Source organism: Carya illinoinensis, chromosome 1, assembly GCF_018687715.1.
Source record: "Carya illinoinensis cultivar Pawnee chromosome 1, C.illinoinensisPawnee_v1, whole genome shotgun sequence".
NCBI classification, from domain to species: domain Eukaryota; kingdom Viridiplantae; phylum Streptophyta; class Magnoliopsida; order Fagales; family Juglandaceae; genus Carya; species Carya illinoinensis.
The window spans coordinates 4953718-4968038 of record NC_056752.1 but is presented as its reverse complement, the minus strand read 5'-3'; the positions used below and the strand labels follow the sequence as shown (position 1 = coordinate 4968038).

The window sequence follows — 14321 nt, the reverse complement described above, 5'->3', positions numbered from 1 at the left end:
CTCTGCCACCTTAGCCATTGGATTCAAGGGAAAAATATTCATTGTTTGGGACTGTACTTTGTTACCCAAAATTTGCAGCTCTTGAGTCTAGTAGGGTGTATAACGAACGGTGCTTGAGGATCTCTTGCTGGCCTCCCTCTGGTTCTTGCAAGATTTTTTCTCCTTTGTTTTTTTCTTTACACTATGATGTTCATAGATCTCCAAGGAGGATGATACTGGCTGTGACGCCCCCAAATTCCGTTTGGGATCGAACGGACATTTGAAGCGTCGAGACATGCAACACAAGGTTACCTGCCCCCGTTCATGACATATAAGATGCAATGTTCCTAACATGCATCTAACATTATGTAATATTCGCAGCGGATAATTTTTTTCTTTAGCAATACTATGCACCAAATTGAAAATATCCCAAATGTTTAAAACATACTTCATACATAAAGACCCATTGAGTAGATCACAACACTAGTCCAAAATGGTTATGATCCAAAAAATACTAAAGATGCAACTCCATTGTACAAGTAGTAATTTACGTTAACTACTATATTAACATTGACGTCGCACCGTCGCTTAGTCAACTGTGTCTAATTGATCAACTCCTGATTCTCCTTCAGGTCCTGTAACAAGATCTACCATTCGGGGGGAATGGTAGTTGGGACTACCAAAGTGAGATTTGATTACAAATCTCAGTAAGTTAACAAAAAACTTCCACACAAGCTAATGATGCATGGATGACAGTAAAAGCATAAATGCATAATCAAATTCATAAGTAATTAAAGCATAACTTGGCGTACAACATAGCATAATTGACATAACTTAAATTGAAACATGAACTGAACTTGACTTGACATGAACTTGATCTGAAACTTGAGTTAACATGAAAAATACATACTTCACAGTTGTTGTGGCCCTATGTATTTTACGTGTAAATACATACTCCACAGTTGTTGTGGCCCCATGTATTTTACGTGTAAATACATACTCCACAATTGTTGTGGCCCCATGTATTCTACACAAACTTGACTTAACATGAAAAATACATACTCCACAGTTGTTGTGGCCCCATGTATTCTACGTGTAAATACATACTCCACAGTTGTTGTGGCCCCATGTATTCTACACAAACTTGACTTAACATGAAAAATACATACTCCACAGTTGTTGTGGCCCCATGTATTCTACGTGTCACAATTGCTGTGTCTCACGTAGTATATGCGCCACAATTGCTGTGACCTCATACATAAGTAATCAATATGAAACGTGACTGGAATACGAAAGGACTGAAGCCCTGACGTAACATAACGTGACTTGAACATAACTTGAAATACATGACCAACTTGAGATAGAAATATTTCGTAACATGGCATAACATATAATAGACAACATATTTAACATGACATACTTTCAACAGTGAATATTACATGACTTGGCATACATGTAATAGATGGCATACTTAACATGACGTACTTGTAAGGTATAGTAATACATGACAGAATATATTATGTAACAGATAAAAATTTGATGACAGAATAAATTCTGTATAATAGACAATTACGTGATAACTTGGCATGGCATGACATATATGATAACACACATACATACACTGTAGTTCCTTTACTTAGCACACATACACAGTAGACTGCTAGTAAGTTAAAAGCTAACTTACTTCGATCTCCGCGTTTCTTATAAAACTTCAAGTGCGATCACGAGGAACTGTAATTAGTGATTCTAAAAGTTAGAACTAAATCATTAATAATTTGAAATATGGAAAATACTAACTTAACGAGTAAAATTTTCATTTTACTCTCTACATGTTGGAAAATGACCGTTTTACCCATAACTTAAGGATTTTGTATACTAATTCCAAAAGTTTCCAAAATTTACATTCCTCATGTAAATTTTGTTCTAAACTTAAATATTAACTCAGAAAAATTTAAAACAAAACACAACTATGGAAAACACACTATGGCCGAAACATCCATAGGTCATTTCCCTTGATTTTTGTTGCAATTCCTTCCAACTTCAAAACTCATGCTTAAACCAAAATTTTGCAACAAACATCTTCCAATTCTAAGTTCAAAACCATACTTAAAACATCCATTTAGAAAAAGCTAATAATTAACACCAAACTTTTTTGTAAAAAGATCCAAGCACTTGAATCACAAGTTTTGACCTTAAATCAAAACATCTCCAAGAATTTCAAAAATCAAATCTTACTTCTAACATATTCATAATATCATCCTAACATCAACCATGCTTTAAATCATCGAACTAAAGTCACCAAAATCACAAAATAACATTTGGAGTTTTTTGGTTTTACACTTAGTCCAAAAACAGAAACTTTTTCCTCAACTAGTTTTGATAAATCTCTTGATCTATGACTTATAATTATATGATCTTCAAACCAAACCATCACATGGTTTAAAAAGATGTCCTAAAACATATATAAGCTTCTAATTCAAGATCACATGGTTAGAAATTAACCAAAACATAAATTTAGCCAAGAATATCCACAATTTGGCTTATTTGAATATCTCTTTGCATAAAATTTCATATCTTTGAAACTAACATCAAATTTCTTCAAAATAATAATATAACATGTATATAAGATACTTAGGATCCTCCAATAAAATTATTAAAGTCATTAGAATAGGTTTAGACCACCAAAGAGTTAAACTTTCTCAAAACAGAAACTGTTTTTCCTCTTCCAGTTTCTAAGTTTCTAAATCTAAGAAAATCTTTCATCAAAACCTTTAATCATGCAAAAATCCTCAACCAATAGTCATATATACATGTTAACAATACTCCATAAAAATTTCGGACCAATATCTATCCATTAGCTTGGTCAAAAACTCCAAACTATAACATACTCTCCAGATTCACGCCCAGAATGACCTTTCCATGGTTAAAAATACTTTTGACCGACCAAATGACCATGGAATGATACGAAAAATACATCTACGAAAACTAGACTCAAACAGGAACAACTTATATGAAGGATACTTTATGATAAAACACTTACAAAAGCTTCGAAATGGGTGTGCAAAAGAACTCCTAAAAGCTGTCCGAGAGAGAGTGTTTGGTATTCTTTCAATGGAAAGCATAAATGAAGATAATTTCGTGGGGAGGGGTGGCTGGAGATACTTGTGGATAAGATATGGAAGAGATGAGGCTGGAGTGAGAGTTAAGTGTAGGACTCTCTTACCCGAAGTGAGAGTTAAGTGTAGGACTCTCTTACCGGAGTGAGAGTGGAGTGTAGGACTCTCTTACCTAATAATATCTACAAAAATCAACTCAAGATATTTTTACCCAATAATATCCACGAAATTAGCTTAAAATATTTTCTAAATGTGGAGTAGACTTGGAAGAGTAAAGTGGTTAAAATCTTTCCATGTGTATTTTAAATATATGTTCTTAAGATATTTTCCAAATGTGTATTTTGCTTAGGTGTCATGATCTCACACCTTGATTTCCTTCACAATTCCATCTAATGGTTTTTTTTTGTGCTAAGTATCTAATACTATTCATTATGTGTGGTTAAGATCTTGTCAAGTATCCAAATAAAATTTCGCTAACCTAATTTGGACATTTCACACTGTGATTTTGAAAACACTGCGTTTAGTACGTTTACCGAGATTACTATTCACTCCAAAAAAATAAACGTAATAAACTTAGTACTGAAAAATCCTAAATATTCAATTAAGCCTAGTGGTGTAGACTATAATGTATTCTGACACTTCTAACTATCTCAAATAATTAAAATCACATTTCTGGCACCATAGTGAGTGATAATACTAACTATGTTGACAGGCTAAAACCTATGCGATTAGTTGATTCGTGTAAACTTACGGAATTTTCACGAGGTTCTTAAGGTCAAAAGAAATTTCACAATTGAATTTCTAACGGGCTGTTACACTGGCTCTTTTCCTTTGCAGGTTGCGTCCTCAACGCTTAAGGAGGAACTCAGTAAGCATTTTTTGAGTGGACTTTGTGGTTCTTTTCCATTTCCAGGGAGCTTTTCCTCTTCCTTAGATTCTCTCCAAGAGTTAAAGATGATAGGATAGGTTCAGAAGTGATTGAGGTAATGAAACTTTGAGATGAATGAGGAGCTTGATTCTTTGAAGAGGTCTGGGTCACCAATGGCATGGGTTCCATATTAGTAATGGCTGCCAAGTTCGGTATTGTTGGAGGAAGGTTTGGATGGGCTTGAGAGAATATTTGAGCTGGGTTCAATTGAATGGAATTGAAGGTTATGCATGCTCGGCCCGATAGTCATACAAGTAGTGAAATGTTTGGGCTAGATTTTTGGCTATCAAGAGGGCCACACTTTGTTTTATCTGATGGATTATTTGTTTGAAAATTGAGAGGTTTGGCTCAGCAACTAGATCACTACTTGGAGAAAGAAGTCTGTTGAGGGTATTTTTTGTGGGGCCATATGGGTTGAAGATGGGGGGATAGCTGCAATCGAGTGAATTTAAAGTTGTCGATGCTTCTGAAGGGACAGGTTGACGGTACTCAGTAATTGAAAGAGGCAGTATTGTCTGGTGGGTTTGATCTTTGTCACGTGTAGATCTGAATAGAGGGATTTGCATTGATGAGGGAGATTGACTGCCTGAAGCATGAATAGTGTCATCTTCAAGGTTTACATTTCCTTGGTTCAATTCACCCAAGAAAGCTCTTGGATACAGTATTCTTTCTGTTTTCCCTCTGGTGAGTTGATAATTCTTGGTTTTCCAGTTCCAAGATGTTTCACTTGTACTTGTTTACCTTTCTCACTGTAAGGCTGAGGACGGGTTGGAAGGGGAGAATCACTTGGTTCTTAGATCCTTACTGGAGGGAGAGTCTGGTGTATAGGTGCTTGTGGATCAAGTTGGGGTATATTCTGTTGTGGTTCTATGGGTTGTAAAGCTTTTCTTTCGATTCTGTCCCCACGTCAAAAATCAGGAGGTTCAGCTCTTAACCAATTTCCAAACCATGGTTCCTCAGCATTGTTAAAATATAATGGACAAACTTGCATCAAATGGTTGAGGCGTCCACACCCATAACAAAATTCAAAAAGTCTTTCATATTTGAAGCTAAACTTTGCTGGACTTCTATTGACTCTAGGGAGTGAAAACCCATCAAACGGGGGTTTTTCCATGTTAATGTCTACTCTGAGCCTTAGAAATTGCCAAGTCCTATAGTTGGGAGAGAGTTTTGGTCGATTTCCAGTAGCTTGCGGAGAACTGATTCTATTTTTTCAGCATTTGTTTATGTCATCAATTCTAGTGGAAGCCCATGATTTGTATCCAAAAAGTAGAGTATGTAAGATCCACCTCTTGAAGGCTAAGTCTTGGTGGCCAATCCCTTAACACCATGTGATAGCCTTTGAAATTCCATGGTCGATTAAGGAAAACTTTATATTTTTCTAGTGGAGTGGGGAATGTAAACAGGAATGTATTTGGTCCCAAATCTTCAATAATCAAACCATTTACAAAACTCCATACCGCCCTTATCGTGGAATGAAAGATATGCTTGTTGAGAGGTTTGGAGGAGACTATCTTACCTATAAGAGCTCGGTTGGAGATATGAGTTGCAATTTCTGAAGCAGGCTCTAGAATCAGGTCGTCCCAAGTTAGATCTTTGGTTTGCTAGACAAGAAGGTCAATGGTCAGTTGATCTGCTGACATCGTGTTTATGAGGACTGGAGCTTGATGGGTGAACACTGAAAAAGGAAGGATGGTTGTGGGTCAAAGTAGGTGAAAAAAAAAGGAGGAAATGATAGGTAAAAAAGATGGAGGGGAAGAGAATCGATGGAGAGTAGGAAAAGCTCATCCTAAGAGCTGGAAGAATGAAAGTAAACGGGTCAATCTTGATGCTAAGGTTATTTACAAAACTAGTTGGATTTACTTTGCTTTTAAAACTGAGTTTAATGTTAAGACCGTTAGACAGACGTATGTCATTTCCAAAACCCATGAAAAATGTTGTTTGTTTAATAAAAAAAAATCCATTCATGATGTTCTTGTCAAAGGATATATATCTCTGCATATTTGTTCTGTGCAAGTGGTTGTTAAGCCTCTTACACAAAAGGGGATTAATGCTTCTATGCTTTCAATGCTTAAGAGATGCTAGATTCAAGAGTATTGAAACTAATATATTTGGTATGACTAAGCCATCTTTGTTTAATGGTCCTGTTCATTTTTATTGTTTTTCTAATCTAACTCTTGCTTTAGATGATCCTAGCATACTTAAAGCCTTAACTTTGACTTTTTTGACATTTGGTTATAATATGGATGAAGGGACCAAAGCTCTTGCTATTGTTTATCGTATTTATTATAGAATATTAAAAACTAATATTAATTCCAAAGTTGTTTTAAAAAAATTCCAGTAATAAAACTTTGTTAATCCAAAATTCTACTCCTGATGCTAAGATCCAAAGTGCAAAAATGATTCAATGGAAAGATATCACTCTTCCCCTAATGAATGATTATTGGAACATGAATCTCAGTGGCCTACTAAGTTTGTTTCTAATGAAATTAATCTTAATTATATCTAGTAATATCTTAACAGTACTGTTAAAGTAAGTTTTGACAATAAGGCTAATAAGTCTTTGTTGATCAATGAAAGAAGAAATTCTTTTGCCAAGTCTACTGCCTCAGAAAATCCGTTAAGAAGAGATCAAAATCTTAATGATTTTCTAGAAAGTACTACTAAGCCTGATTTGAAGCTAAAAGGGATCGCTAGTAATGCCTCTCAATTAAGTATTGTTTATTATACTATTAAAAACACATATTTGTCTAAAAAGGATAAACCTATTAAAGAAGAAGAAGAAGAAGAGTTCTTCCATGTCTCCTACTACTTCTAATTTCATTGCTCCTATTATTCATAACCAATTAACTTTAATAAATAGAGCTTCTGAAATTGATTTGGTTGCTTTGTATAATGATTATAATTCTTCTAATAATAAAGAAAAAAGAAGATGTCACTATGCTACTTTTGATGAAAAATAACAATTGCTCTTAAACAAAAATGAAAAGAAAAGATGCATAATCTATAAAAACGTATCTTGTTATAGAAAATAAATATATTGTCCGATCAAGCCATCCACTAATACCAAAAAGTGAAAAGCATAATAAATAAGAGCAGGAAACACAAAGTGCGTGGATCAATCTGTAGACAACCTTGAGGTAGTTCCTGGATATGTTTGAATATATCATCTTCATAGAGATTACTATGATCAACATAGGCTTTAGAGGATACCTTGGATTCATTGTCAGAATTACCATTATCTTCTTGGCATGATTGTGTTAATAAGTAAATTAAATCTTTTTTCTTAAATCTTGAACAATCTTCTTTTTTAACTTTGAAGATTTATTGGATTTATTAGAAGAACCAGATTGATGTACTGCCTAGGTTATAGCATGTACAGGCATTTGAATCATAGTCTTAACAGAAGTGAAATTTTCAGTGCTTTATATATTTGAAGAAGCCAAAGGAAAGTCCCTAGTAACATTTTCAACAACATCATAGGTATGGGGAAATCTATCCCACCATTTGACGTACTAGTTGCAAGTAAGAATATCATCTTTTCTTTTTAATATAACACCACCTCAAGATCCAAGGAACCTTATATTTTTTGCGTAAGTGGAGGGAAACCAAGAATTTATGGCCATGGCGATCAATCTTATAAACAATAGAAAAAGTATTTGATGGCACCATTGAGTTTATCGGAGATGGTTTTCAAAATGAGACGAAATTGTGACAACCATCTCAAAAACCATAAAGGAAATTGGGAATTAAATTTCTTACCAAAATTGATGAATCAAGAATGGAACATTGCAATATCTTGAAACAGCATAAATTTGAATCGGGCTTTAATGTAATTATAATAACAATATGTGACATTAGAATCGGGGATCCTTTTAGTAACATCAATGATAATATTTAATAGTAATCTTTGCATCAATAAGTTATAGAAATCTTTGGTTTAACAAATCACTTTGAAATTTAAAAATACATAACACTATAGATAAAATCTCTTAATAGTATTAAAATTAGTTTGTGCACTATTGCAGACTCCATAATAGAAGAAAATAATTTATTCAAATGAGCCTAGTGAAACAATCTATTTCAAAATGCTACCATAATCAATGTCAAAGACATCTATTTCAACTATTTTAACAAAATTAACAATAGGAATACTAAGACAAGAAAGGGTCTTGACATGAGTTTTAATTATTTTTAACAAGAAAAGTATGAATGTCAGACCAAGGTGATAGACTAATTTGTAACCTTTCAAACAACGGCTTACGATATTTCCTTATATCTCTGTAGAATTCAGCAACGTAGTTCAAAAAACCAATAAATCTTTGTGATTATGTTTTATCGGTGATAAAGTTAGAAAATTTGTCAACAAATTGGATAGCTCTATCAATAGTACGAGTTTGTCATTTAGAAATGTCACAACCAAGGAAATGAATTTTTGTTTGGAATAGCATGATCTTTTTAGTAAGGACAACAAGACCATTTCGTTTGATGATATTGAGAAACAAATACGAATGTTTCTAATGTTCATCAATATATTTAGAGTATATAAGAACACCATCAATATAAACAATGATAAAGTGATTGAATGAATTGAAAATATCATTAATAATATTCTGGACTTTACTAGGAACATTTTTAAGACTAAAAAGCATACTATTCCACTCATAATGTCCAAAATGAGTGATGAAAGCAGTTTTGTATTTATCATTATCACTAACCTGGACTTGCTAGAAACCAGACTTCATGTCAATCTGAAGAAAATTATAGCATCACTTATTCTATGGATCATATCATTTTTATTGGAGATTGGGTACCTAATCCATTCTAGCATCTTGTTCAGAAGTTTGCAATTGATAACTAACTGAGATGTTCCTCTCTTAATTTCAACATTTTTCTGAACGTAAAAAGCCACCATATGGGAAGCGGGCCAACGAAAGAGCCATCTCTCTTATTCATGAAAGAGAGGACAACAAGATTATATGGGCTGGGTCAGGCATTCACTTCCTCGCACATGTTGCACAGAAGCATCCATCATCATACATCATACATGTAGGGTCCCCTAGAGCAGAGAAGTGAAAACGGACCGAATCCTGAACTACACTGACCACAAAAATAGTGAAAATATATATAATGAGATTAACTAATAGAATAAATGGAAAAGATGGATTGGGCCAGAAATAATATGCCCCGGGTTAGCAAAATCAAATAGCTAATTACTTGAGATTCTAAGGTCGAGTTCTACCATTCATCAAGGTGTCTAATAGTCAACGAGAATTTTTTTTTAATTTTATTTTTGTTTACTCCGTAATTAAATAAGTCTTTTTTTTATTGATGTTATGAATGTTATTTTATTTTTTAAAATATTTTAGGGCATTTTTAAAAATACATAGAAAAATACAAAAAAAAAAATTTACACTTTTTGGGACCCAAATTTGTATCCCAAATCGGTGGCTGTAGAGCCACTCATAGTCAATATGGATAATTTTTTTAATTAAATAATTTACTAAGAGAAAAATATATATTTTAATAAAAAAATATTAAAATAAATTTATAAATTAACGTATCTTGATATGATATATTAAATTTTAAAGTACATCTAACGTATGATATGAAATCTTATCAGTTTATATGTTTACTTTTATGCGATCCCTTTATGACTGTAGTATTTACATTAAAAAAAAATAGATACCTTTATATCCATAAAAAATTTGAGACGAGAGTAAATTTGCATGAATATTTAATACTATATTTCTCTCTTTATATCACTTTCCATAGTTTAGAAGAGATAAGCATAATATATGACTTCACATAATATTTTTTTTCTACCTTTAAATTATAGAAAATGCTGAAAATTTGAATTAAATAATTGAATCCAATGTACCATACCATCAAAATTAATAAAAAAATTAAAGAAGATTTTCAAACAAGACAAAATGCGTCATCTCTCAGGAAAAAAATGCTAAGGAGCCAGCGTAGACACACGTCGCTCATGGATTCGAGTTGCCGATCTGGACTAATGACCCAACAATTTCTGTACTTAAGGCTGTAGAACTCCAAGTCTCCAACTCAGTGGCGCATTCGCGCACTTTTTGAAAGCGACCACCAAAACCAACAGGATGATAGACATAGCGTTACAGTCTTGAGAATTTTGATTTTTCTTTGTTTTCTTTTTGGATTATTATCCGTTGGATACTTAATATGTAAATAATATCCTGGTTGTTTATTCTTTTGAGCGAATTCCTGATAAGTCCCGTGGCGTTCAGTGTTTTGGACAGCGCAAGTTGGCATGGTAGATCCGCTATAGATGCGGGGAACCTGCTGTCCCAGTTTTTAAGGTTCCGAGGTTTCTTGATTCATGGGCATCAATCGGGTCATCTCAAGATTTGGTGCTCGTCTTCCATCCAAACCTCTGCTTCCCAGACGATTGGAAACTATGAAGTGAGTTTTTGATTTCTCCCATGTTTCTTGTTATAGTTTCTTGGTTCTTGTTTCCGTTGACTTTTTCGTGTTCATTAACTGCTTTCAGCTTCTTCTTTTTCTTCATTAATTAATTTCCAAAAACAGCCTTTGATTAGTATTTATTAAGATTTTGATTGGTTTATATGGAAAATCTTGGAGTAGCCGTTTCTCGAAATTTCTCTTCTTTTCCTGTTGCTAATTTAGGTGCCTTAATTTAGCATTTGCAGATTTTAGATCCAGATTAAAAAACTGTGATATGGTGGTAGACATAATACCATATTGGATTAATTCCGATTGCTTTGTGGGTCTGAAATATTTTTCTATGAAACATATAATGTAGAGCTTTTGCATTTTTTCTTTGATACCAGTCAGTGGATTTACAATATCCATAAGAAGCAAATATAATGATGCTGCAGAAATGGCATTGTTGCTTTAACGGCTATTCAAAGTTGCTGGTTGCAAAACATCATTCGAAACGGTATTAACAAGGGAAATGTAGGGAGAAATCATTTAATTTGTTGCTTCATGGGGAAACATTTAGCTATTATACTTTGTGGATGCGGGTACCCTTTGATCTTTGTTTATCAGCTATACAGATAAGAAAAGTCCTATTAGATCCCCTTTAGTAGCTCGGGGATCGTCTTTTGAGGAAGAGCTAGTTGAGGAAAAACAGCATTTGGAGCATCGAAATGGGTCTGGGGATAATGCAATTAGCACAAGGAACCCACCAAAATAATCATTCTGTATATGGCTTTAATAGCTAACAGTGAAAAAATTAAAAGCTAACAGTGAAAAAATTAAAAGTCAGGGTGCTGTGTCAATGTGCATTTCTATATAGACACTTGCTCGCATTGATAGCTGCTAGTACTTTTTCATTGTCATTACTTGTACAAATTCTAATAAACGAGCTTCAAGATTGCAAATGCTTATGCCGTTCTAGATGCTATTAGTGTCTTTTGGTGCTTGATTCAGAACAATGTTTGCTTCTCTGTTAGAGGAATTTCACGCAATGCTCACATTGACTGTCTGTTGTATCCTTGCAATTGTTCACTTTTCACAGAAGAAGAAAATTTTTTGGGGTTTCTCTGTCTCTCATTCTGATAAACATGGCTGCCATAATGGAGCGTGCTGACGAGAATCTCCTCCCAGCTGTTTACAAAGAAGTCAGTGAAGCTTTCAGTGCCGGGCCATCTGACCTGGGCTATCTTACATTTATAAGGAACCTCGTGCAGGGCCTTGCATCACCCTTGGCAGGTGTACTAGTTATAAACCATGATCGCCCTACAGTTCTTGCAATGGGCACTTTCTTCTGGGCAGTATCAACTGCTGCAGTGGGTGCGAGTCAACAATTTTTTCAAGTTGCATTCTGGAGAGCAATAAATGGCTTTGGTTTAGCCATTGTGATACCAGCACTCCAGTCCTTCATTGCTGATAGCTATACAGATGGAGTGAGGGGAACAGGATTTGGGCTACTAAGCCTTGTTGGTACCTTAGGTGGCATCGGAGGTGGTGTTCTAGCAACAATTATGGCTGGTCAGCAATACTGGGGCATGCCTGGATGGCGTGTAGCCTTTGTCATGATGGCAACCTTGAGTTCACTAATTGGGTGGCTTGTTTTCTTGTTTGTGGAAGACCCTAGAAAAACAACCAGTGTTGCACATTATACCAGCGATGATGAAGAAAGGTAATGTCACTTTTCCTTTCTCCCCCAAGTGTGTTTTCTGTTTCATTGTAGTTCTCCTTCTGCATATAAATCATATCACCAATCAAATGTATTTTCTCCACTTCTTTCAGTTTCTGGAAACTTGGCTGCTTTATGTTTCAGGACTGATTCGATAGATAAGGGCAATGCTAGTACTGCAGCTTCAATTTGGCTGGAGTCTTGGACGGCAATGAAAACTGTTATGAAAGTGAAAACATTTCAAATCATTGTGTTGCAGGGCATTGTTGGGTCACTACCATGGACTGCCATGGTGTTCTTCACTATGTGGTTTGAACTAATTGGTGAGTTTGAAAGCAAACCCTAATTCTTTCCTTGGTGTATTATATGCCATATGTGCTGAAATTATAGATGATATTTTGCGTCAAAGGCCTACCATCCTGGTGAAGTGCCAAAGTAAAGATTACTCATGGTTAACCAATGTATGAAAGAAGTGAAATCTATATGCTCATTTTAGTAACTTTTCTCTTTTATTTCCTTCACCTGCATACTTGAAATTGGGGAACCATTATATGAAATTCACTGTTAAAATGAGGCTTAGATCTGTTTAATACAATTCACTGTCAATATGAATGGTAGACAGAGCTGTTCCTATGATGCCATCTGGCCTTTTTGCAGGTTTTGATCATAATAGTGCAGCAGCCCTTTTAAGTATTTTTGCCATTGGATGTGCTACGGGGTCCCTCCTTGGTGGATTAATAGCTGATCGAATATCACAAATCTACCCTAACTCTGGTCGTATCATGTGTGCGCAGTTTAGCGCCTTCATGGGCATCCCATTCTCATGGTTCCTTCTTACAGTAATCCCCCAATTAGTAGGCAGCTACTTCACCTTTGCTGCAACTCTCTTTATAATGGGACTAACCATCAGCTGGAATGCCACTGCTGCAAATGGCCCTATGTTTGCTGAGGTGGTACCTTCTAAGCACCGGACCATGATTTATGCATTTGATCGTGCTTTTGAAGGATCATTCTCTTCTGTTGCCGCTCCCTTGGTAGGTATTCTTTCAGAGAAGATATATGGCTATGATTCGAAATCTGTGGATCCAGTTTCAGGGTCTGCAAGGGAGGCTCTGGCATTGTCCAAGGGACTTATCACGATGATGGCTATTCCATTTGGTTTGTGTTGCTTGTTTTACACACCTCTGTATCATACTTTTAGGCGGGACCGTGAAAATGCAAGATTGGCTACTTTGAAAGAGGAACAAATGACTTAAGAAGCATTGCTTTGGCTGCACAGTGCTAGATCATGTGAATACACTGTAAGATTTCAAGGACTTCAGATTTTTAGGATTAGGAAATTTTCCCACAAATCAGGTTGAGTTTTTTCGCTTAAAATGAACTATATAAGAGAGGCTTGAACAACCGAATATTCTGACCATGGTTTTTGGAAGTTCTGAAAAATGATCCTTCTTTTGAAAAAAAGTTGGCAAAAGTGAAGTTTCATTTTCATACAATTCCGTGAATCTGAGATGGTGACACTTCTCATCGTGTTTTCCAACTAGAGCAGCAGAGCTATCTCCTGCACTTGGGTCGGCTAGCACGGGAAAGATAACCGGATAGGTTGATTTACATCTACAAGGCTCATTAGGGAACATTCAAACTCACTCTTACATTCCTAAAGGCACTCTGCTCTGATATTTCTGCAGTTTTAGCTTATTCTGATAATGTTATGCAATAATGATCTATCTGTGCTGCTGTCAGTGCATACATGTTTCGATGTCACAATCATTTTATGTTCATTTCTATTAACAAGCCTTTAGTTGTTTATAAAATAAAACGATTTAACTAATAGTTTCTCGAAAAATTACAGTTTCAAGTATCAAAATCAGATTTCAACAAGACAATTTCGAGACTATTGACATCAGTGAACTTGTTCTCTTTGTTAATGGCTACTCATAGTTCAACAACACTTTATTATTTATTTTGATAGTGCATAGAGCTTGCATGCATTTTCGAATTGAGCTGTAGAAGAGGCTGGATTCATCTAGTGGTCAATATTCTTGCCCGGCTTGACCTTAACTCGGCCATATTCTGGGTTGAAGGATCGTTTTAGATTCTCGCTAAAATTGTCAATATTTATGATACCAACAAAAAATTACATTACCTAATGTAAATT

The 14321-nt window shown here is 35.0% G+C and overlaps 1 protein-coding gene across 1 annotated transcript; it reads left to right on the top strand.

The window, feature by feature from the left end:
* The first annotated feature begins 10062 nt into the window (after window positions 1–10062).
* On the top strand, window positions 10063–13927 carry LOC122307180 (multidrug resistance protein 2). Its single transcript, XM_043119874.1, has 4 exons — window positions 10063–10461; window positions 11543–12166; window positions 12308–12486; window positions 12821–13927. Exons 1-4 carry the CDS (start codon window positions 10379–10381, stop codon window positions 13417–13419), a joined length of 1485 nt encoding a protein of 494 aa, XP_042975808.1. The 5' UTR covers window positions 10063–10378; the 3' UTR covers window positions 13420–13927.
* Window positions 13928–14321: the final 394 nt, after the last annotated feature.